Source organism: Phascolarctos cinereus, unplaced genomic scaffold, assembly GCF_003287225.1.
Source record: "Phascolarctos cinereus isolate Bilbo 61053 unplaced genomic scaffold, phaCin_HiC Scaffold_4;HRSCAF=312, whole genome shotgun sequence".
Classification (NCBI taxonomy): domain Eukaryota; kingdom Metazoa; phylum Chordata; class Mammalia; order Diprotodontia; family Phascolarctidae; genus Phascolarctos; species Phascolarctos cinereus.
In genome coordinates this window covers 683380078-683404234 of record NW_027555847.1, presented here as the reverse complement: position 1 = coordinate 683404234, position 24157 = coordinate 683380078, and the positions used below count along the sequence as shown (strand labels likewise).

General features: G+C 46.6%; 2 protein-coding genes across 3 annotated transcripts; one reads left to right on the top strand and one right to left on the bottom strand.

Annotated features, from left to right (window-relative positions):
- Positions 1–1896: 1896 nt before the first annotated feature.
- On the top strand, positions 1897–6377 carry TRAPPC5 (trafficking protein particle complex subunit 5). The gene is made up of 2 exons (XM_020978134.2): positions 1897–2000; positions 4799–6377. The coding sequence occupies exon 2, from the start codon at positions 4822–4824 to the stop codon at positions 5386–5388; it is 567 nt and encodes a 188-aa protein (XP_020833793.1). The 5' UTR covers positions 1897–2000; positions 4799–4821; the 3' UTR covers positions 5389–6377.
- Positions 6378–7397: 1020 nt separating this feature from the next.
- FCER2 (Fc epsilon receptor II) lies at positions 7398–20069 on the bottom strand. 2 transcript variants are annotated; one of them, XM_020978132.2, is made up of 11 exons: positions 19850–20069; positions 16863–16979; positions 16589–16645; positions 15999–16061; positions 14902–14964; positions 14116–14178; positions 13845–13934; positions 13256–13360; positions 12072–12223; positions 11626–11732; positions 7398–11409 (listed from the first exon to the last, which is right to left on the bottom strand). In XM_020978132.2, exons 1-11 carry the CDS (start codon positions 20052–20054, stop codon positions 11268–11270), a joined length of 1164 nt encoding a protein of 387 aa, XP_020833791.2. In that variant the 5' UTR covers positions 20055–20069; the 3' UTR covers positions 7398–11267. The 2 variants fall into 2 exon arrangements, with proteins under 2 accessions (XP_020833791.2, XP_020833792.2); XM_020978133.2 differs by lacking the exon at positions 13256–13360.
- Between the last annotated feature and the right edge of the window lie 4088 nt (positions 20070–24157).

Here is a 24157-nt window from a genome sequence, read left to right as displayed (position 1 = left end):
GCCTGACCATTCTGTGTACTTCTTGCCTGTCTTGTCTCATGAGTTTTCCACTGGGGATCCATCAAACTTGCTCCTCTTGATAGCCGTGGGTGATGTCGAACAGTCAAGTTGTTCACTTTTCATCTTTCCCCTTGGCATGTGACCAGTCCAACTTCTCTTTGTATCATAAATTTCCCTGATGACGTTTTTTATTCTCATTCTTCTTGAAAGTCCCTCATGGGTTATATGTTGCAGCCTGCTCATACACACTGTACATTTCTCCATTGTCTTCCATATCACAATTTTTAATACTTCCGAGACTGTTAAATTCCATGTCTCACTGCCATACAGTAACATTGGTAGGATATTGGTACTAAAAAGATGGGCCTTTGTTTCCGTGGGAAGCTTGGGTCATTAAAAGGAGTTTTTACAATTTCCCAAAGGCAACTCCTCCCAAACAGTAAATGGAGTGATTCATAAAAACTTACAAGCAACATTCTTAATAGCTGTCACCACACCAAATATTCATCATCTCCAAACTACTTGGGATGAAAACCTTTCAAGATATAGAGACCTTGCAAAGGAGATCAGAATCCTGTGGGAACAAGATAATTTCTGTGGGGCTCAGTTTCCTCACTTTTAAAACGAAGGGGAGGGCTGAATTAGATGGTCTCTGGGATTTCATGATGATGGTGAACTTATATCTTAATACTTTTGTTAAGCTACAAAAAGTAATAATTTTATCCCTCTATGCAATAATTTATAGAATATTAATTAGAAAACAATAATAGTACATTGGCAGCTTGTCTGAAGACTATTTTTCTCCGAACCCAATAAAAAAAGATGAAAAGAGTAATATGATAATAATAATTGGCATGGGATGTAAAGACCTAGGCTCAAGACAGTGAATGCTCTGCCTCTGACACATTCTTCCTGGCACATAATAGAGACTTAATACATACTAACCAGCTGGAAAACAGATGCTGATTTGCATCAGTAGAGGGAATTTTCTTAAGGGAAATTCACTACACCAATGAAATCATAAACTCTTCCAAAAAAGTCATCCTGTCAGTTGCACAAATATTTATTAACCTTCCACTATTTATCAGGTGTTGCGCTGTACCAGGTGTGATAGTTCCTACCCTCAAGGAGTTTACATACTACTACTAACTAGGGGATACACACACAGGTTATTATTAATAATAGTAGTTTACATGTATACATATGCATACATACACACATAAATGTATGTGTGTGTGTGTTTTTAAGATTTGCGAAGTCCTAAACATTAAGTCCTGACTGTGTGCAAGTTCTACTACCCGGCACTGAAGATGCACTGAGGGAGGTGCTGTGGTGTGGGAGAAAGGTATGATTCGAGAATTGGGTTCAAATTCTGTCTCTGCCGTTTGTTTTACCTTCCATATCATGAAACTTACCTGGGTCTTAGTTTCCTCATCTGTAAAATGTGTCTCTGCGTGTGTGTATGTGTGTAGGTTGGATCAGATGGCTTCTGAGATCTTTAAATATGATCATAATAATCAGAATTCACATTGCAAAAATGACACGTATTTTTATAAAGCGCTTTCTTCCCGGGAAGCAGGTAACGTAAATTTTATTATCAAGATTTTGCAGAGTAGGAAACTGAGGCCCAAAAGGAAGCATGTGTCTAGATAGTTTTACATCTATGGTTCTTTTATATTTATGTGCCTCGGTTTCCTAAACGACCTCACAGGTCGCTCCTAGCTGTAGAAGTAGTATCACATGAAAAAAAGGTCCCCGGCTGCTCGCCCCGCCTCCCTACGCCTGCGCTCTCCGATCAGGACAGCGCCCTCTGGGACCCGCCCCTCATTTCTGCGCCTGCGCTCTGCGGTCTGGGTAATTCCTGCCGAGACCCGCCCCCTCGCTCGGGGCTGGGCGGGGCTCGGCACGAGCTGACAGCTCGGTCTGCGCCTGCGCCCTCCCTGGTCTTTTACGGCCGCCGTAAAGGGGCTCTGTCTTCGGCTGCGGCTTTGAAGGGGTCGGTGAGTGTCCTCGGTCCCCGGCCCTCCTGCGTCCCCTGGCCTCGTCCCCCATGCGAAGCCAGGCGGGGTTTTCACGGGCCGGGAGCCGGAGTCTCGGAAGGTCGAGGTCTCTGGGCTCCCGCCCGGTCTGTGCTGTGCTGCTCGGGCCAGCCGCTGCCCATCTCTGTGCCTCCGCCGGACGAAGGGCTCGCCCTGGGTGATCTCTAAGCATCTCTTGGGATTTCGCTCCCGGCAGCCCCCGTCCCCCTCAGACGGAGCCCGGGGCGTGGAGTCGTCGGAGCGTGGGGGGAGGGGCTGGAGTGTGGGTGGGGTCATGTCCTGTGTCTAGAGGCCATTGCTAGGCCCGGCGGTGGGCGGGGAGAGGCCTGCAGAGCTCAGCGTTCCTTGAGTCTTTGATTCAGAACTGCAAGGGACCTCCCGGAGGTCCTTGAGTCACCTCCCCTTATTTTACAGAGGAAGAAACTGAGGCCCAGAAAGGTTAAGGACTTAACCAAAGTCACGCAGGAAGTGACAGGGTTAGATTTGAATCTGGGACCTCCGTGGGGTGGGGGTGGGTTGGAAGGATCGTTCTAAGGGCTGAGGTTAAGGATGGATGGGAGATCTAGGTCAGGACTGGGGAACCCTGGACTTGTGGGTCTACAAAGTCTCAGATCCCAGACCCTGAGAATCAAGGGATGCAATGACTTTCAATCAGTGACTGGTCCTCCCCTCTCCTCCACCCTCTTCTCTGGGTCCCCATGAACCTCCAGTTTTGGAGTCAGGAAGATGAGAGTTCAAATCCTGCCCCTGACATTTGCTTGCTGTGAGACTCTAAGCAAGTCAACTCTTTGTGTCTCAGTTTCTTCGTCTGTAAAATGGGGATAGGAATAGCACCTACCTCCCAGGTTGTGAGGATCAAATGAGATAATATTTTGTAAAGTGCTGTGCAAACCTTAAATGCTACTATCATCGTTTTTGTTATTTGTCGGGCCTTCAGGAATTTGTGATTGGCCTTGAACTGGTCTGACATGTCACGGAGATTAGGTCTTTCTGGAGGGCATCTTGAGTAGCCATGAGGCTGGAAGGAGTCATTCCCATTGTCTCTGAGCCTCTTTATATTGAGCTAGATTAGCCTTTTAACTGCAGACATACAGTCCATCCAACCCTAGCCCAGCAGTGCAAGCGGGCTCAGCCAGGGACGACTTGCCAGAGCTTGCACGTTTTATTGGCCTAGCTTTTGGGAGCTCAGATGCATCGCTACACAGTGATGGGCATGATAATGATAACCACGGTTCGCATTTCAAAAATGAATTGCAATTTATAAAGTGCTTTCTTTACAATAATCCTGGGAAGCAGATAATAATTTAATAGCTAGCATTTATGGAATTTTACAAAGCCCTTTACATGTGGTATCTCATTTGATCCTTACAACAACCCTGGGGAGTAGGTGCTGTTATTTTCCCTATTTAACAGATGGGGAAAGTAAGGCAGAAAGAGTTAGGTTGTTAACTCTTCATTTGCCCAGGGTCCCATGGCTAGTAAGTGTCTGAGGCAGGATTTGATATCAAGTCTTCCTGACTTCACATCCTGTACTCTTGGCACTGTATCACCTACAGGTAGTGTACATATTATTATTTTCATTTTACAGAGAATGAAACTGAGGCCCAGAAAGATGTATGTGGTTAGATGGTGGTTTGTATGGGAGTTTAAGTGAACTGAAAACTCAATGTGAGGTAACAGTGTGACTTGACAGCCAGAAGTGAGTTCATTGAGAGGTATAATGTCTAGAATTTAGTTCAATTCAGATCCATGCAATAAGCATTTATTAAACATCTACTGTATGCTGAAGATACAAAAAAAAAAGAATATAGTTCTGCTCTAGTCAGTCCATAGCTGTAGTGTTGTATCCCTAATACTCTGGGGCCACTTTTTAGGAAAGACCTTGGCATGTTGACCGAAGCTAGTCCTGGTGGCTTCTCCCTAAAGGTGACCCTATTTGCTCTTGTTCCTAGCACTCTAAGTACCTTACACTGAGAAAATTACAAATACTTGTAACAAGTGGAGGCACGTCCAGATAAAGTGACTGTGGCAGTGAGGGAATTAGAGGAAGGAACTGGGCGTGTTTGGCCTGGAAAAGAGAAGACTTGGGGTTGGTGGAAGGCCTGGCTTTGAGCATACAAAGAGACAGCATGAGATGGTGGGTAGAAAGCTGGGATTAAATCCAAGAAGACCATCATTGTTCAGATCTAGCCTCCAGTACTAGCCCTGTGATCCTGGGTCAGTCATCTCCCCTCTGTGTGCACCATGTAATCCTCTGGTACTTCCAACTAAGTCCAAGGCTGGCTGGGGCAGCAGTCTGAATTGGCAGAGGCTCTTTGGTAATGTTGCTCAGATGAACCAGTCCTTTGTGTATTTGTGTCATACAAGAAAGGGATTAGACTCGTTCTTTTTGGCCCGAGATGCCAGAATGAGGCGGAGGGGGTGGAAAGTCTCAGAGAGGCAGATATAGATGCAACGTAAGGAAAAACCTCCTAATAATGAGAGCTGTTCAAAAGTAGCCTAGGCTGCCTCTATTTGGAACGTAATATTTTCCCCACGTGTAGATCTTCAGTAGAGGCCAGATGACCATTTACCAGATATGTGCTGGGGAGCTGGTTCAGGAATGGGTTAGACTTAGATGATTATTTAGTCTATGATTCCCTATGAAAGGGACTTGTCCCAGGTCACATAGGGGCTCATGATAGAGCTGGAGCTGGCATGCAGGCATCTGACTCCCGGCTCAGGGCTCTTTCTCTTACACTATTGCTTCTCCCCCTAAGGTTGTTCCCACTGCCTCGAGGCCATGGATGCACGATTCACAAGGGGGAAGTCGGCCATCCTGGAGCGGTCACTAGTGAGGCCCAAGACGGAGGTGAGCTTGAGTGCCTTCTCCCTGCTGTTCTCGGAGCTGGTTCAGTATTGCCAGAATCGTGTATACTCTGTGGCAGAGCTGCAGGCACGGCTGGCAGAACTGGGTCAGCAGGTAGGCGCCCGAGTGCTGGACGGCCTGGCCACTCGGGAGAAGGGAGGCCGACGGGAGACCCGGGTACTGGGTGCACTGCTCTTTGTCAAGGGTGCAGTGTGGCGGGCACTCTTTGGCAAGGAGGCAGACAAGCTGGAACAAGCCAACGATGATGACAAGACGTACTACATCATCGAGCGTGAACCGCTCATCAACACCTACATCTCTGTGCCTAAGGAGAACAGCACACTTAATTGTGCCAGCTTCACAGCAGGTGTCGTTGAAGCTGTACTCACCCACAGTGGCTTCCCTGCCAAGGTCACTGCCCACTGGCACAAGGGTACCACCCTCATGATCAAGTTCGACGAGGCTGTCATTGCCCGGGACCGGGCCCTGGATGGGCGCTGAGCTGAGGACAGACTAGGGAATGATAGGGCCGGGCCCTTCTTTGTACCTTTGAGCCACGGTCCCTTGTCCCCCGGATTGCTCCCATTGCCAGATGAGCGACCTTTGCCCGCCCCCAGCCTTTCTGCTGTGATGTGAACCCTCGTCACTCCTCCCGGCTCTTAACTCTCTGCATTCAGTCACCAGGCCTCATCTGTCTATAGTTTCTGGTGTCAGGGAATCTGTTCCCTGGCATGCTCAGGGGCAAGGGGCTCAGGCTCTGGACTTGATGAGGCTAACCTCCATGGTCTGGGTTTGGCCTGGTTTTTTTTTTATTTTTTTTTCTGTGTCATCTCCTGAATGGTTTGGAGATGAGTGGGGGTGGGAAGAGGGGAGGGTCCAGTTCCTATCACCTGGGTTTTCTTACCCCTTGACTCTTCTTTGCCTGTTTTCTTGGGGAACTCAGTGTAGGGGCTTCTGTACATTATCCCCTAGCCAGGGAAGACAGGCAGTTTCCCTTGAAGAAATTCTACAGTCTGTCTGTATTGTAGTCACCGGACCCTCATGTCTTCTTTAGAAGCAACGTCTAGGGGATATCTGTTTGCAGGTCCCCGTGGCTCCATATCTGCTTCCTGGAGAAGGGGAGGTTCCAGATGATTCTATCCCATGACACACGGGCTGGGGATTAGAAACAGAGCTGTTCCAATGGTTTCTATTCCTGCTTGAGTAGGGATAATCAGACCCAAAACTGGCCTTTTAGTAGCTATTATACAGTCAGAGGCAGAAGGTTTGGGTTTCCATCTCAGTTCTAGGGAAAGAGTATGGTCAAATGTTTAATCCCTGTCTCGCCCCAGGATTCCTCTGTCCTTTCTCAGTTCCTGCCCCTTCCCCCCTCACCCACCTGAGTCCTGGGTGATAGTTCAGTCCTCATAATTTCTTTTGGAGCTCTGAGGACAGTGAATTGCTGCTAGAACAGTGTGATATACATTAAAGTTAAGTGTTCCTGGAGATAATCTGTTGTCCTTTTCTTTCTTTGGTCACCTCACACAGAGCGGAGCTTACCATGCCTTCCTGTCTTCTCTTCTTTTCCTGCCCATCTCTGTGTTCTTGGACACTTTGTTTCCTGAGATTTGAGTCTGAGAGCGCAGGGATGGAGTACCAGTCCAGCCTCCTAGTGGTCAGGGGCCATGTGGATGGGAAGAGGGCCTCAACCATGTCTTGTGCTTGTCATCTGCACAGCTCTGGGTGCTATAGCTGAGTTTGCCTTGGGGAGTAAATGGTTAGGGATGTGAACTTGGCCAAGAAGTTGAGGGCTGGCCCTGCCATGTTCATTTCACAAAACCTTTTTTGGATGCCCTCTTTGTGATGCCAAGCTTAGCACCATTTGAAGAGAGCCATTTAGGCTGAACCTTGGTCTTCTCAAAGTCTGGAGGCAGAGGACATAGAGCCTTCTGCTGTCTGTATTGTAGTCACTGCCAGGAAGCAATCTGGTGAGCTCATGAGCTGGAGGAGCTAGGTTTCTATCCTCACTCTGCTCTTTTCTCTTTGTGACTTGGGACAAATCCCTTTCCCTCCCTGGACCTCCCTTTATGCAGTGAAATGAAGGGATTGAATTAGATGATTTCTGAGGTCCTGTCCAGCTTTACATCCTGTGACTCATTATCATTCTGTCTATGCTTAATTTCCCAGACTAATTGTGTGTTTAGTGAAAAGCACAGGCCTGGATTAAAGACTCCAGTTGTCACTTAAGAAACTCTCAGAATTGGAAAGGACTTAAAATACCATCTAGACTTTAAAAAACTCCAAAACCATAGTTTCCCAAGGAACCCTCCCCACCCCACAATAGAAGTCATCCATGTAGCAAAGAAATTTAATTAATCAAAACAAATCAACACATTGGCTGTGCGTGACAAATTATGTCTTGTTCTGTACCTGTAGTCCACCATCTCTTCCGGAGCAGGGGGGCAGGGGATGTCTCATTACTAGTCCTTTGGAGACTAAATTTCCTGATTTGTCAAGGCGATTTAATTCAGTTCAGTTCAATAAGCATTTATTAAACATTTATTAAAAATCTTTGTGCCGGGCACTGTGACAAGCTGGGCACAAAGGCAAACAAGGAAGAACGTTTGCCCTCGAGGAGCTCACAGTCAGCTTGGGGCTTGTGGTGGAATGGAGGAAACAACATGTATGCCGGTAATTAAATACACAATATATACAAAAATATAAGGCAGTTTTTTTTTTGGTGGGAGGGACCCAAACAACTGGGTGAACCTGGAAAAACCTCTTATAGGAGGTGCCCCTGGAGCAGAGCCTTAAAGGAATCTAGCCATTTTAAGAGGTGGAGGTGTGGAGAAAGTGTTCTAGGCCACCTATGAAAAGGTAAGGAAGTGGAGGTGGAATGCCAGAAGGCCAGTTTTACAGGAATGTAGTGCATGAGAGGGTGTAATGACAACTCAGAATGGAAAGAGTGGTTGGAGGTAGATTGCGAAGGGCTTTTGATGCTGAGTGGAGGGCTCTGTATTTGATTCTAGAAGCAATAGGGAGCCTCCAAGGCTTTCTGAGCAGGCAGTGACATGGTCAGATCTGTGCTTTAGGGTTTATTCTGTTTGCTGTTGTTTGGAAGATGGACTGGAGCAACGAGAAACTTAGGCAGGGAGACCAATTTAGAGGCTATTGGAATAGTTGAGGAGAGAGGTGATGAGGGCTTGAATTAGGGTGGTAGCTTTGAGTGGAGAAAAGGGATCAGATGTGAAGGATGGCACTTGAGTAGAATCAGCAAAACTTGGTCATTGATTGAATGCGTTTGGTGAGGGAGTGTGAAGAATTGAGATGACCTCCATTTGTGAGCCTGGAAGTTTGGTGGCGCCCTGGACAGAAGGAGGGGAATTAGAAGGGGGAAAGATGAGTTCTGTTTAGGACTTAGTGAGTTTGAGATTGTGATGGGATGGGTCATTAAGGTTGGGGGGGGACATTGGTTAGGATTGGAGCTCAGGAGATAGATGAGAACTTTATAGGTAGATTTGGGAACCACATGCATGTAGATAGATAATAGTAGAACTTATTGGAGCTGATGGGACAATCAAGAATTTAGATAGTGGGTAGGGAGAAAGGAGAAGAGGGTGATGGGGCGAGGACAGATCCCTGGGATACAGAGTTCTGATGTCTTTGGTTGTTTTTCCTTTACCTACATATTTACAGTTTTATTCTCTTGGTTATCCTCCCTTCTTACTGCATTATCTCATATAAGCCTTCTCAGATTTCTCCAAATTCTTCATTTTTATCTCTTACAGCACAAAAATATTCAGTTGCATTCACATACCAGAGTTCAGCCATATCTTAGTTGATGGGCACCTACTTTTTCCAGATTTTTGCTACTGTGAAAACTACCTCCATAATTAAATACTTTTGTATATGTGGGACCTTTCCCTCTGAGACCATCTAATCCAGCTCCCACATGGGAAACTGAGCCCCAGAGAGGGAAAGCATCCTTGTACAGCAACTCAGTTGGTGACATGGCAGTTAGACCTGGGCTGTCAGATCTTGGCTCTGTCACTCATCCACTTTGTGACCTCAAGCCCTTTGTAGGCCTTATTTTCCCTCTTTTCAAAGTGAGGGGTTTGGATTTGCTGATCTCTAAGCCCCTTCTAGTGTTAGTTTCTGTGATTCTGACACTAGTTAATGGCTTTATTTCCATGGGCATGCTCGAATGGCCCAAGTCTTTTGTTTTGTACTCATGGTCAGCCCCCCTCCCCCCCCAGGTGCTCCTTGCAGATAGAGTCCAAGGGCTCTTGCACCTACTCTTGGCCTTATGCCAGTGAGCCCCCTTGAAGACTGAATGGGGAACTGGAGAGTGGATAGAACTTCCAAGCTAAGGATTAGGCCCTTATGTGCTTGTGGGGAAGGTCCCCCTGCATCAGCGTGAATATAGGCAGCTTGGAAGGATCCCCAGTCAGTAGTTCAGATTGTGGTCCTTTCTGACAGGTCTTATTCTCTGGATGTGTCTGGGCAGCTGGGGGCCTGAGGAGTGAGGGAGCCAAACCCTGCTAATGAAATCCCAGTCCTGAGTTTCTCATTAGAGAGGCTACTGTGCCCTGCACACAGGATGTCCTTGAAGAACATTTGTTGAATCAGTGAGCTGAGGAGAATTCAGAATAAAACAACAGGAGGCTTTTGTTGTCAATAGATGCAGAAATGAGACTAGTTTGTACTGGGAATGTGCTACATTCTGGGACTGGCGGGAGAGAGTGTCAGGAGGAAGGGTCGGGCCTTCATTTGGGCAAAAACAAGCCTGGGAAAGTAGTCGTGGGGCCAAGGCAACGGCAGAGCAGCTCAAGCTTCTGTGATCAGCCCTGGAAGAGCTCCCAGAGAAGCTGCCACTAATTCTTTAAGTGATAAGGGAAACACAAGGGAGGTGGCTTGTTAGGGAGTTAGTCCAGACTCTGCCTGCACTGTCACGTTGGGAAGATCCCACAGAGAGCGCTGCATTACAGTATTTAGAACCAGAAGGGGCCTTTAAAAGCCTTCTGGCCCATGAGACAAAACTGAGGGTCAAAGAAGAAGAGAGACTTGTCCAGCAAGGCTGTAGTGGGCCCTGGCAGGCTGCCCTGGCTAGCAAGCTTAAAGGGCTTGCGAGCTTCTGAACCTCATGCATTGGTGGGAGAGGGTGGACATGGACTGACAGGACATGGGCCAGACTAGTGAAAAGGGGATCTGCACAGTCTGTGGGGAGAGAGCCCGGGATCTGGAGTCAGAAGAACTGGGCTCCAGTCTCAGCTCTGCCACGTATTTCTACTTACTGACCCTGAGCGAATCACTTATCTCTGGGCCATGTTTTCCCTAAATGTAAGACGAGGAGATTGGGCTAACTGATCTTTAAGGGCCCATCCATCTCCAGATCCTACGGGTGGCAGATAACTGACTATTCTACAAGTAGATTTTGCTCTTTAAAGCTTCCTGGAGACACCCCGAGGACCAGGATTTGATGATAACCCCAGAGAACCTTCAGCCTCTTGTGTGCCTTAGGAGTGGAGCTGAGGGACAGGGAGCAAAAGTGAGACTTGGGGAATGAGTTCTGCTGGGGTGGGGGGAAGGAACAGATGGGGAGTTTGGAACGCGACCGATCAGAACTAGATTTGGACTGTGGCTTAGGTGGGTATGCAGTCCTAGACCTTTAGTGGGCCATAGGCTGGGCTAGAGGCCTTAATGCTCCCATATATGAATGGTGTGGCTGCTTTTGAACAGAGGTCAGGAGCAGAGATGTGGAGAGAAACTCAGGAGGCTTCTGTTTGCAGAAGAACTGAGAAGAAAAACCAAGCCTCTCAGGTCAGTGGTGGGCTGCTGTGGACACAATTCCTCTCTTGAGAAAAAAACAGTATGAGGTTGACCCCATTCTTTGACCCACTGGGGCAGAGTGGGAGGAAGGGAAGAGCCAGAACAAAATCAGCTTTCCCCGGCATACCTTGGGAACTCTAGCCAAGAATCTTTGGTGGGTGAGGAAGCAGGTGAGATTGTGAGCATGTGGACGTCCTGGGATGGAAGGCTTGGAGTTCAGGGAAGGTTGGGACTGGAGGGCTGGCCTTTCCTTCAACCTCAGGGAAAGTGCTGGGAGGAGGGTGGTTGTTCCTTCCCAGTTCAGGGAAGGGCCTGGAGACTAGGAATTTGGGGTTTGGAGTCCTAGTCCAGGAGTAGGAAGGTCTGGAGTAGGGCAGAGAGCCAAGGGATGGGAGGGCCAGAATCTGGCACAGGATGCAGGATCAGAGACATGAGGTTTCAGGTCCGGGGTTAGGAGGGGGATTCCTTCCTGTTCCTTCTGGATGAGAAATAAGAAACCTTTCGACCCTGCCATGTCAGGGCTAAAGCTGGTTGCTAGCCTCAGGTTGTTGGCCTTTGGCCATGGTCAATGGTCAGCATGTGGCTAGCTTCTCACAGATCCAGCTATCCTGTTGCCCCCGACAGTAGGCATCATTCCAACGGCCATTGTTGGCACGCATCATCACGCAGTCCTCCCCCTGACCCTGGTTGTTGGGCTCCCCTGGGCTCCAGTTGCTGAAAAGCAGATAATTTCCAGAAAGAGAAAGACAGAGAGGGAGGGGGAGAGAGAGAGAGAGAGAGAGAGAGAGAGAGAGAGAGAGAGAGAGAGAGAGAGAGACAGACAGACAGACAGACAGAGACAGACAGAAGACAGAGACACTGTAATTGCCTGACAGCTCTGGCTTTGAGCTTCCACTCCATCCCACTTCCTTGGATCTTCCCCCAACTCACATGTAGTTCAGGGGACTCCCATCCATCCATATGAACTCGCCCTCTATGTCCAGATCTCGGAGGCCAATCCAGGAACCCTTCTTGTTGGCCCTCTGGGTTAGGAAGTCCTGAAGGAAGGTCAAGCAATAGGTTAAAGCCCCCGAGGGTAAGGGACAGGATATCTGGGTCCCCAGGTGTGCCTCCCTTAGGACTCATCACCTCCTGGGGCATCAGACATCCTTTTTACAATCTTTTCCTGTAAGTAGTCATTTCATTCTGAACCCATCAGTCCAGCCCCCTGAAAAGGGAGGGAAGCATCCCTGGTGGGCCCTTAGGCTCTACTAAACCCTCTATACTCTAGGAGGGATCTGCCTAGGGACCTAGCCTGGAACCTGCCCTGGTCACTCAGCTTCCCTTTTTCAGCTCAGCTCAGCCCCCCTTGGATCTCAGCCCCTGAGATATCCTACCTGCTCCTCTTTGCTTTTGATGCTGACCAGCCGGCCCTGAAGGTTGATACAGGCAAACTTGGCCTGGGACCATGTCTTGGGCTCCTTCCCAAAAAAGTAGCATTTCTTCTGGAACAGTTGCCAGTCTTCTGGGCAATTTGTGCAGACAGAGCCTATAGCAAGAGAAAAAGGCAAGCAAAGGAGTTGGGGCATAGGAAGCTTCCAGCCACCACTCATGGCCACCTTCAGGATTTTTCCTTGTGAGCAAATGGAGCTTAAGATAAGGAGTGAAGCACAGAATCTTATCATTGGAAAGAAGCTTGGAGGCTATCACCATCATCACTCCCATCACATCACTCCCATCACCATGGTTGATTGCCATTAACATCCTCACCTCCACTGTCATTACCACTCTCATCATCACCATTATTATCATCTCCACCATTACCGTAGTCATTAGTAATATCACCACCACAATCACTGTCATCACCAACCTCGATCGCTGCCACCATCATCATTGTCTTTATTACTTTCACTGCTACCACTTCCACCAGGTAGCAAAGTGGACAGAGAGCTGGACCTGGAGTCAGGAAGACTTGAGTTCAAATCCAGCCTCGTACACTTACTAGCTGTATGATTCTGGGTAAGTCACTCTGTTTGCCTCTACTGTAAAATGAGAATAATAGACCTACCTTTCATGATTGTTATGAGGATCAAGTGAGATAATATTTGTGAAAGGCTTAGGACAGTGCCTGGCACATAATGTGTGGTATATAAATGCTGGTTCCCTTTTCCCCTTCCACCATCACCAACAATCACTACCACTACCACCCACCATCGTCTAATGCCACTATTGACGTCACTGATGCCATCATCATTATAACTTCCATTATCACCACCACTCTCATTGTCAACATCACCAAAGGTGTCACCATCATCATCACCACTACCAGTTCTATCATCACCAACATCACAACCGTTAACTTCATCAGCGTCACCATTGTCTCCAATAATAGCATCAACATCATCGTTTCAATCTCTTTACCATCATCAATGTCACCATCACCATCACCAGCATCACTAGCACTCCTCCACCATATCATGATCATTGTCTCTATTAACGTCATCACCATCATCATCATCATCAACACCATTATGACTGTGAATACCATGAACATCATCAATGTTTGTTCTCAGTGTCTCACCCTGAGTTGGCATGGTTGTGTGGTCTTCTTCAAGCCTGTCCAGTCCTTGGGAGATCTGAGAAGCAGTGGAGTTTGGGGAGGGGGAAGAGGGGAGAACTCTCCATCCTAGGCAGAGGAGCCAGCACCATCATTACCATTATCACAAGCACTACCACCCACTACTACCATCATCACTACCATCACCACTAAAGTATTAAGTGTGGATGAGTTTGTTTGGACAGTGGCTAGATAACCCATTGTTGGGGAGGCTGTAGAAGTGATCCCTATCCTGAGAGAGAGTTTGGATTAGAAACCTTGGAAGGTTCTTCCTTTGGAGTCTGAGGTTGGGGTCTATGAGTGGAGAGGAGAGCAGTGTGAGGTGTGGTAGAAAATGAGAAAGGAAGGTAGAGATGGTAACACAGAAACTCTGTTGATGAATCCAGAAAGGCTGAAGAGTGGAGTTGAAGCTGTGGCCCCACTCCCCAGGGTCTGAGGAGTCTGTTGGCTCTGATTATTCAGCTTTGAGGAAAGGGCTACATGGAGGAATAAAAGGGAACTGATGGGTGAAGCTTGGAGGGGAAGATCCCACCCTCACCAATTGCCTTCTCACCATTTGCCCTATGGAATTCAGTCCAAAGCTTCTGGATCTCTTCCTGCAGTTTTTCCTGAGCCTGAGTCACAGCGTTCTTCTCATTCAGCACTGCAGATGTCGAGGACATTGGGAATGGGAGAGCAGCCTTTAGGATTAACGTCTTTCTGGGGTCAAGTTCATCTCTCCACTCCTCCTTCACCTTTTTCTGTCCCCTTCCTTCAGGACTTGGTTCTGTGTTCCCGCAAGCCTCTCTTCCCACAACCCTCCTCCTCTATTCCCATCTTCTCACCCTGGGACTTGAAGGCTGTTCTGTCTGCTTCAATTCTGTCCAGTTGTTGATCGATCTGAGAGGCTAGGGTGGGGGAGTGGAAGAGGGGAAAATTGTTCATCTTAGGCAAAGGGATAATCCACAAAACCGCCATCTCCTTAGGACCTCCTTCCCTTACATCCCTCAGGACAACCTCCCCTTGTATTTCCCATCTCCAAGGGCTCCCTCCCTTATATCTTATGTTCCTTAGGGTCCTCATTTCCCACGTCTGTTGTTCCTCATCTTCTATATTCCCCCAACCACTATGTTACCCCTTCCCCTATTTGACATCCCCCATGTCTCTAAGCCCTGAGATTTTAAGGCTATCTATTCAGCTGGTAGTTCTTTCAGGATCTTGGAAAATTGACTTTTGAAGAACAGGGTCAGTTTGTGGAGGCAAATTTTCCCTTCTAGGCAAAGGGTCTTTGAGTTTCCCTGTCCCCAGTTTCTTGTCCTGTGATCTCCTGTGGAGCCTAGAGGCCACCACAGGTGAACTCCTAAACACATTTCTCTGGATTGACTCATGGTTCCTCTCTTCTCCAGGGCTGATGCCTCTGGGCCTCTGCTATTCTACACTTTTGCCTCACCCCATTGAGAAACTGAACCAGCTCAGAGGCTGGTGCCGGCTTTGGGGTCCAAAGACATAAAGTCATGATCAAGGAGTCTTGGAGAAAGCTCAGGTGTTTGCCTTTGCTACCAAGGAAGGCAAAGATTCCTCATACCTTGTCCTCAGCAAAAGGCCACCTTCCCATCGTGGAACTTTCTCACCTTTAGATTTCATGGTTGTTTGGTCTTCCTGGAGTTTGTTCAGGGCCTTGGAGAGCTGAGGGACTTCAAGGGAAAGTGAGAACAAGGTTGGTCTTGGGGATGGATGCTGCCTTCAGAACAGAAGGTCTGTTGTCCTAGTTCCCACCCAGGGCCAGGGATTTGAAAGGCACCCCATAGTCCATTTCTTTACTTGAACAGTAATCACTTTGTCAGCTCTGTCTCTAATAAGTGGGCTTCCCATCTGTGGTAGAAGACCTCTAGAGGGCTTCTAAGGGTAGTCCATTTCAGTTTGGGACAGTCATATTTGTCTCTCTGTTAACTTCTAGCTTCCACTACTGGTTCTGCCTCCCAGAGTCAAGCAGAGTAAGTCTCTTCTCTCTCTGACAACTCTGCCAATGCTTGAAGACAGCTCTCAATTTCCCTCTTGTCTTCACCATGTTAGATATCCCCACTTACTTCAGCTAATCCTCATGGGCATAAACTGAAGTCCTTCACTGTTCTTGCTGCTTTCTGAGACAATTTCCAGAAAGACAGTATCTTTCCCAAATGGTGGTACCCATTTGGAACATAATACTGATGAAGTCTGACCAGGATAGCACAGTGGGATAAAAGATAGCACCACCAACCATCCTCGATGCTAGAACTCTCTCAGTGCAGCTTAAGAACATGTTGATTGTTTTGGCTGTCATATCACCTGTTGATCCATGGTCCACTAAATCTCCAGGTCTGTTTTTTGAGGAGAGAAGGAGAGAGTCCGGCCTCTCCTCACAGGTCTTAGGAAAGAGATTGATGAAGTCATACCCTATGTGTCAATCCATTATCCCAAGGGATGTCCCAGGAACTGGTAGGGCAGAATGACCTGTCTCTGTCATAAGGGCTCAGAGAGGGGAAGGGACTTCCTCAAGGTTGCACAGTTTCTCCACATTGCCCCCTCCCGCAGCTCCCATGTACCATCTCCTCAGCCTGGTGTTAATGTTGACATGCTGGTCTTCATGTTGGCATGGAGCAGTTTCCCCTGTTCTTTCATAAACCCTCAGGGCTCTGGCTGAGACCCGTTCATCCAGCGTGACCCCAGATACACCCAGCCTGAGACTCACCATTGTTTTTGAGGTTCCACTGATCCGCCTGTAGCTGCCTAATGATAGTCACAATCCCAGAGTCTGAGAGAAGAGAGAGGAGAAAGTCAAGGGCTGGGCCAGAGGAGTCATTCCACAAGATAAGGGGTGGGGTGACATTCCAGGAGGACCATCTACCCGAGAATTCATTCTGTGGTCCCGGGGAGGGGGTGTGATTTTTGCCAATCAGGGATTATTTCAGGATTAATAGGTCATTCCTTTCAAGGGCACGGAGTCATTCTAGGTTCTACAGGCCTAGGTAAGAGGAACATGAAAAGCACCCAGACCTGAAGAGTCCCAAGACTTGAGTTCTAGTGTGAGCTTTGCCACTATTAGTTATGTGGCCTTGGATGAGTCCTATCCCCCATTCCCCCTCTCCAGGGGCCCAAAGTTCCTCATCTGCAAAATGTATTGGTTGTGTGCTCTGTGATTGTGGGAGGTAGTGGGGTGGGGTTGGTATTGGGAAATAAAAGAGAATCATAGGGTAAGGCTGAGAGTCAGTTGAGATCTTTGGGTCCAGGACAGAGGAGCGGGATACAACATCTTAGGGTCTCACTGGGTGATATACGTACCATTGTGGTACACACAGGACTCCTGAAGCTTCTCCAAGTCCTGGGCTATTTCTTTGACTAGAGGAATCAGGGCAATATGAGTGCTCATCTTTTTTTTACATCCCCCTTCCCCTGGCCCAGCTTTCTTCCCCACCCCCACCCCACCCTCACCCCACTCCCACAGCTTTTGAGCCCTTTTCTTTGGGTTTTCAGGTTAATGGTTTGAAGAATGGGTCCTGGAGTAAGAAGTAGGGACCAGAGGGCCTGGAATGGGGGGGTGGGGGGATATTCTTACACCGAGTTAGGAACAAGAATAGGAGCGTTCCCCACAGAGCCATGGAGATCAGCAGCACAGAGACAAAGAGGAGTACACTCTTCCCACAGGTCTTCTGGCCAGGCAGCTTCGTGAATCCTGGAAGCCAGGGGAAGAAGATGGCAGGGAGAGGTGAAGGACGGGTTTGGGGAAGGAAGGCTCTGGCTCTCTGTCCTGTGACTTGGTCTGGTACTAGGCCTTCATCTTGTGCCATGGCAGCCCTGACCTCAGCCTCTTTCCTCTTGAGTCCAAGACTCAGGGTTCCTTAGGCAGGTGAAGGGACCCTGAGTGAGGCCCGCCAGCAGGGAGGGCCCATTAGAAGGATTCCTTCAGGACAGAATTAAATTCAGCCAGCGTTTGTTAAGCTCCTACAGTGTGCTAGGCACTATGCTAGACCTTGAAAATATAGAAACAAAAATACAGATTTGGTTTACAGATGAAGAAAGTGACTTGTTCATGGTCAGGTAGGTATTCAGTGTCTGTCAGGGTAAGATTTGAACCCAAATCTTCTGACTCTGTTGGAGAAGATGCTGATGTTGGGAAAGATTGAAGGCAAGAGGAAAAGGGGATGGCAAAGAATGAGATGGATAGATAGTGTCATGGAAACAACGAACATGAACTTGGAGAGACTTTGGGAAAGAGTGGAAGGTAGAAGGGCCTGGCATGTTGTGGTCCATGGGGTTACAAAGAGTTGGATGTGACTAGACAACTGACCACTGACCACCTCTGACATCAAATACCAAACTCTACTGTATGACCCTGTTGGCTTGGCAATACTGGCCCATGCCCTTGAGTCCCAGAGATGCTCATTATGTGACTGTTCCCTTAGTTACTGGCTCCGAGGTGAAGAGCTGGGGCGGCCACATGTCTTCCTGCCCTTTTCTGTCTCCATCACTGGAGCCCCAGTCTCTGCTCCTTCCAACCTCCCTGAGGCTGGTTCAGCCCTAGTTCCCCAAATCCCCTGATGATACTCCCCTCCCCACTTCTTTCCTATTGCCTGCTGATTCTGACAAATGGTCCTCCAACAACTCTGCTTGGAGACCTCCAGGGAAGGGGTAGCCCATTCCAGTTAGGAATGTCTAGCCCTCTGTTCTCCAACTCATGGATCTGTCCTTCCCGCTATCTTCCATACTGGAATCTCCCATTCTCATCTATTTATATGTATATCAGCTATATCTATACCATTTATATGTCTATCTAATCTATATCTATTTCCCCATTCATATAGATAGGAATATGCATGTGTGTCATGTGTATATATACACATGTATACACATGTATATGTGTATATATACATATGTATATGTGCATATGTACATATGTATGTGTGTATATACACATGTATATGTGTCTATATACATATGTATATGTGCATATGTACATATGTATGTGTGTATATGTAGTTTTTTTTTTCAAGGGGTAGGGAAACTGGTTCTGCCAACCTCACCCAGACTGGAAGTGCGGTGGCCACTCATGAATCTAACAGTCTAACCCCATTCCTGATCGACACAGGAACTTTGACCTGCTCTTTTTTTGATTTGAGCCTGTTCGACCTTCCTTAAGCAGCCTGGTGGCCCTTTGCTACTGGGGACTCACCATATTGGTGCAGGACTTAGTCTACACCCCTGATGACTTGGCTCATGGTAGCTCAGAACTCCTAAACTCAAGCTATTCACCATCCTCAGACCTTAGTAGCAAGGATTACAAGCACGCACCATTCTCATACTCTGCTCATATACGTGCTCAGCTCCATTCTCATATTCTGCATCTTTCCATCTTCTGGTCTCTAAAGTCCTTTAATACCTCTCCTTATCTCTCCATTATCCCATATGCCTAACTCTAGTGTCTATGCTACTACTTATTACCTGTGTGACCTTGTACTAGCTAGATGACTTAGTGGATAGAGAGACAGAGTAGCAGTCAGAAAGTTCTGAGTTCAAATCTTGCCCTTGTATCTTTCTTGGGTGTGATCCTGGGCTAGTCACTTTACCTCTGTCTGCCTCAGCTTTTTAATCTGTAAAATGAGGATAATAATAGTACCTACCTCACAAGGTTGTTGTGAGGATCAAATGAAATACTATTTATAAAACACTTTGCAAATCTCAATGGACTATATAAATGTTTACTATCAAGACAGCCTCTATGGGTCTCAGTTTACTCATCTGTAAAATGAATTGGTTGGACTAGATGATCTCTGAGGATCCTTTCAGCCCTAAATCTGTGACCCCATGACCTCATTTCCCTGTGTTTCCATATCCCAAACCCTGTTCTCTAGGAGCATACTGCCCTGTCTCTCCATTTCCATATCCTGAATTCTCCGTTCCCCTCTTAACTCTTCATGTCTAGAATGCTTTTGTTTTTGTCATAAGATCCTGGGGACTAGAGCCTTAGAGATTATTCTAGTAAAAACCTCTCATTTTATGTATGAGTAAACTGAGGTGCAGTGAAGGAATGGGATTCTTCTCTCCTCTCTTTCCCTGCACCCTTCCTAATCATTAGCATCGTAACAGAGAGATGAACTTGGAGTCAGAAAGACCTGGTTTTGAATTCTGCCTTAGATACTAGCTGTGACCTTAGGCAAATCACTTAACTTCCTTGAGCTTTGGTTTTCTCATCTGTAAAGTGAAGGAGGTTGGAATTGATGACCTCATAGGACTCTTCCACTCTAAATCTATGATCTTTGATCCACCTAAAAATCAGAAGATGGGGTACCTGGGGAAGGTCTGACCTAGGCTCAGATAGCCTGGTCAGGGAACATGAGTCTTGGAAGGATGCCATCCCGTGGGGCTCAGTCACCTCATACTCTGGCAGCCATCAGGCTCTATAAAGCCCACTGAATGCCAAGAGCTTGGGGTCACTGCAGGGGGCAAGAAGGCAGGAGCTACAGCAAACTAGCTTTCAATCATCTCCAGTATTCCCAGTCCCTCCTGTTTCCTACCCCCGCACCCCCTCCAAACATACGCCCTCACCCTGGCTTCTTGGTGACATCCTGCCGAATTCCACTTGCTCTGAGCTGCCGTTCCACTTGGCCTCCAGCTCCATCAGAATTCTGGAGGCTACAGCCTGGTTTTGTAGTGGGGGAGAATAACTAAAGGGAGGGAGGGCGGGGCCTTTGGCCGGAAAGCCACCATAAGGCTTTCTTCTTCCTTCTCCTCCTCTTCTTCCTGCACTCATGCTTTCCTAGAAATCCCCAGGATTAGGAAAGAGGAGAAAACTCAGGGCTCTCTGAGTGATCTCCCTGTCCCTCTTTCTTCCCTCCATTATGCTCCGGTATGGGAGAGTGAGCCCTAAAAGAATATGGGCTGAGCATAAAAAAAAAAATGCACATGAGTTCTCTCCTCCTCTCAATCTTACCCTTCTTCCCAGTTCTTCTCCTGTGTCTGTTGCCATTAGGGCCAATGCTACTAGAGACACTAAGCAGTATTAGGTCTTGCACAGGTGGTAGTGACCTTGCTTAGCTTCCTTCTACAACTTCCCTGACAGGAGTCCTCTAGCATTTGCCGAAGAGCCTATGGTGGCAATCCATTCCATTGTCAGGGTCAGGTCCTTGGTTAAGGGTTAGGTTAGGGTTAGAGGAAGAGTTTCAGTAAAGGTCGGGATTCAACAATTTACTTCAGTCCAGCAAAACACCTGTGATAAGGATCTTTTGTTAAAAAATTTTAAATTAATTTTGATTTATCAACAATCACTTCCATATGCCTTTGAGTTTAAAGTTTTTCTCCCCCTCCCTCCTACCACCGACCCCAAGGCAGCACACAATCTGCTATAGGCTATACATATACATTCCTATTAAACATATTTTCACATTAGTCATGTTGTAAGGAAGAATTAGAACCAATAGGAGGAACCACCAGAAAGAGGAAACAAAACATAACAGAAGAAAAAAAATAGCAAACAGTATGCTTCGATATGCATTCAAACTCCATAGTTCTTTCTTTGGATGTGGATGGCATTTTCCATCACAAGACTTTTGGAGATGTCTTAGATCCTTGTATTGCTGGGAAAGGTTAAGTTTATCAATATTAGTCATCACATAATATGGCTGTTATGTGTACAAGATTCTCCTGGTTCTGCTCACTTCACTCAGCATCAATACAAGTCTTTCCAGGTTTTTCTGAAGTCAGCATGTTCATCATTTCTCATAGCACAATAGTATTCCATTACATTCATATACCACAACTTGCTCAGCCATTCCCCAATTGATGGGCATCCTCTCAATTTCCAATTCTTTGCCACCACAAAAAGAGCTGCTAATAATATTTTTGTACATGTGGGTCCTTTTCCCATTTGTTTGATCTCTTTGGGATATAGCCCTAGAAGTGCTATTGCTGGATCAAAGGGTATGCACATTTTTGTAGCCCTTTGGGCATAGTTCCAAATTGTTCTCCAAAATGGTTGGATCATTTCACAACTCCACCAACAATGCATTCATGCTCCAATTTTCCAACATCTTCTTCAACATTTATCATTTTCCTGTTTTGTCATGTTGGCCAATCTGATAGGTGTGATGTGGTACCTCAGAGTTGTTTTGATTTGCATTTCTCTGATCAACAGTGATTTAGAGCATTTTTTCATATGACTATAGATGGCTTTATCTGAGAACTGCCTCTTCATATCCTTTGACCATTTATCAATTGGAGAATGACTTGTATTCTTATAAATTTGACTTAATACTCTCTATATTTTAGAAGATAAGGATCTTCTTAAAGTGCAGGTCTGACCATGAGACACCCCTTTCCCCTCTCCCCAACTTCAATCAGCTCCACTGGCTACATGTTACCTGCAGGATCAAACATAAACTCTTCTGTTTGACTTTTACAGCTTTTCATAAACCACCCCCTTCTTACCTTTACAGTATTCTTATTCTTTCACCTTTCCATCTGCTCTGTGATGCAGTGACAAAGGTCTTGCTGTTCTTAGCATTAGAGACTCCATCTCCTGATTCCAAGTAATTTTCCTTGCTGTGTCCCACACCTGGACTTCTCTCCCTCTTCATCTCTGCTTCCTGACTCCCTTCAAATCTCAGCTAAAATCTCACTTTCTACAAGAAGCCTTTCCTGATCCCCTTTAATTCCAGTCCCTTCCCTCAGTTGATTATCTTCAGTTTGCCCTGTTTATATCTTGTTTGTACATAATCGTTTGCATGTCATCCCCCATTAGACTGTGAGCTCTTTGGAAGCAAGGACCTTGTTGCTTTTTTCCCGTATTCTCAGCATTGGCACAAAGTAGGGGCTTATTAAATGCTTGTTGACTATTAACTGACATTTCTTAAGCACCTACTATGTGTCAGGCAATATACTAAGCAACGAGGAGGCAAAGAACAAAAAGGGAAATGACCCTGCCCTCAAAGAGCTCCTATTTTTCTAAGGAAATATGGTACGTACACAGATTCTGTAAATGCAACAATCATTCGAAGTCGTTTCACAAGAGAGAGAGCACAAACATTTGGGGGAGGAAGGAAAGTCAGGAAAAGCTTCATGGCACCGAGCTGGGCTTTGGAAGAAGCTGGGGATCTGAAGATGAGACAGAAGTCCAGAGCGAGTGCATTCCAGGTGTGAGGGATCACCTGTGCCCAGGCACAGAATTAGGGATGGAATGGTGTGCAAAGGGGTTTAGACAGCTATCAAGTGAACCTGACCAGAACGGAGGGCACAGGAGAGGAGTAAAATGAGATGGGATGGGAAAAGCAGACTGGAGTGAGACTGTAGAGAGGCTGATGACTTGGTATTTTATTCTAAATGATAATAATTGAGAACATTTATTTAGAGCTCATGGTACTTGTTCTATGTTACCCCATTTGTTCTTCATAGAAACCCTGGGAGGTAGATGCCATTTTTATATCCATTTTACAGATGAGGAAACTTGAGGCGGATAGAATTGAACTGACTTGCAAAGGGTTACACAGCTAATAAATGTCTGGGGCAGAATTTGAACTTGTTTTCCTGACTCCAGGAATTTTACGATTCCACCTAGCTGTTAATTCTAAAGACCAAGGGAGCCCCTAAAGATTCTTGAATAACATGGTCAGATCTGTATTTTAAGAAGATCAACCTGGCTGCTGTGTGGAGTATCTATGGGAGAGGCAGTGATGAGGAACAGTAGGGAGGCTTTATGCAGTCGTCTAAGGGAAAGCTAATGAGGTCTGTCTAGGGCCGTGGCTGTGTAGCTAGAGAGGAAACGGACACGTGGTAAGATATATTGTGGAGATAGAATTGGAAGGATTTGGCAACTGATCAAACATGGCAAGTGAGAGAGAACGAGAAGTGAAGGCTGACTCCCAAGAATTTGAACCTAGATGACCACACAGGTTAAGAATGCCCTTAACAAAAATAGTTCACCATTTATAAAGTACCTACTGTGTGCAAGACTGGGTTGGGGTTTAGAGTTTAGGTTGACAGTTAAGGTTTAGAGTGAGAGTGAAAGTTTGGAGTCAGTGCTTAGGGTTAGATTGAAGGTTAGTATTGAGCTTTCTGGGGTTCTGATCTTTCTCTCAGCCAATAGTATTTGGGGTAGATCTCTCCATCCTGGGTCTCCTATGGTGTCTCCTAGATCTCTCCAGTTTTCCCCAGTAGGCCAGGCAAGAGCATGAGGATTTGAATGGAAGGAGGGGTCCACAGATAGAATTGGGTGGTGGGGGTTGCTATCCATCCCACCTCCTTGACCCCCAAATTCCCCTACAGGATGCTGTTTATCTGGGCACAGTTTGAGTTTCCTGGTTATTGTTGGAGAGGGGAAGTTGATAGGGGTTTTGGGGGTAGTTTAAAAGAAGGGGGGAGCCTGACACCCCTTCTGCTATTGTTTTGCTGAGTTGCACTGATGGGTTGAGGAGGGAAGGAGGGAAGAAGGAAATGATGGAAAAGCTGAGTCAAAGGCACATGTTGTAACCACTCTGTAACCACTATGTAACCCCATGTAACCACCATGAGGAAGGCAAAGAATTTATATGAACAAAAATAGAATCAGCCTCTTTTCTTGGTAGGGGAAAATTGGTTGTCCTCATCCTGGGGAATGGCTGAATAAAATGTGGCACATGAGTATGATGGATTGCTATTTTGCCATTTGGTGAAATGGATAGTTTCAGAGAAACCTGGGAAGACTTCTGAACTGATACAGAGCAAAGTGAACAGAATTAGGAGAACGATTTTTACAGTAATAACATTTTAGAGGAAAAACAACTTTGAAAGATTTTAGAACTCTGATCTGATCAATGATAAACCGTGAGTCCAAAAAACGATATGATATATATGCCACTCACCTCTTGACAGAGAAGTGACGAA

Coding starts and splice junctions, on each gene's coding strand:
- TRAPPC5 (XM_020978134.2), top strand. CDS start 4,822: ATGGATGCACGATTCACAAGGGGGAAGTCGGCCATCCTGGAGCGGTCA.
- FCER2 (XM_020978132.2), bottom strand. CDS start 20,054: ATGAGTGCAGGAAGAAGAGGAGGAGAAGGAAGAAGAAAGCCTTATGGT. Junction 13,935..14,115: donor AACAGCCTTCAAGTCCCAGG/GTGAGAAGATGG, acceptor CGACATCTGCAG/TGCTGAATGAGAAGAACGCT. Junction 13,361..13,844: donor TGAATTCCATAGGGCAAATG/GTGAGAAGGCAA, acceptor TCCTCTGCCTAG/GATGGAGAGTTCTCCCCTCT.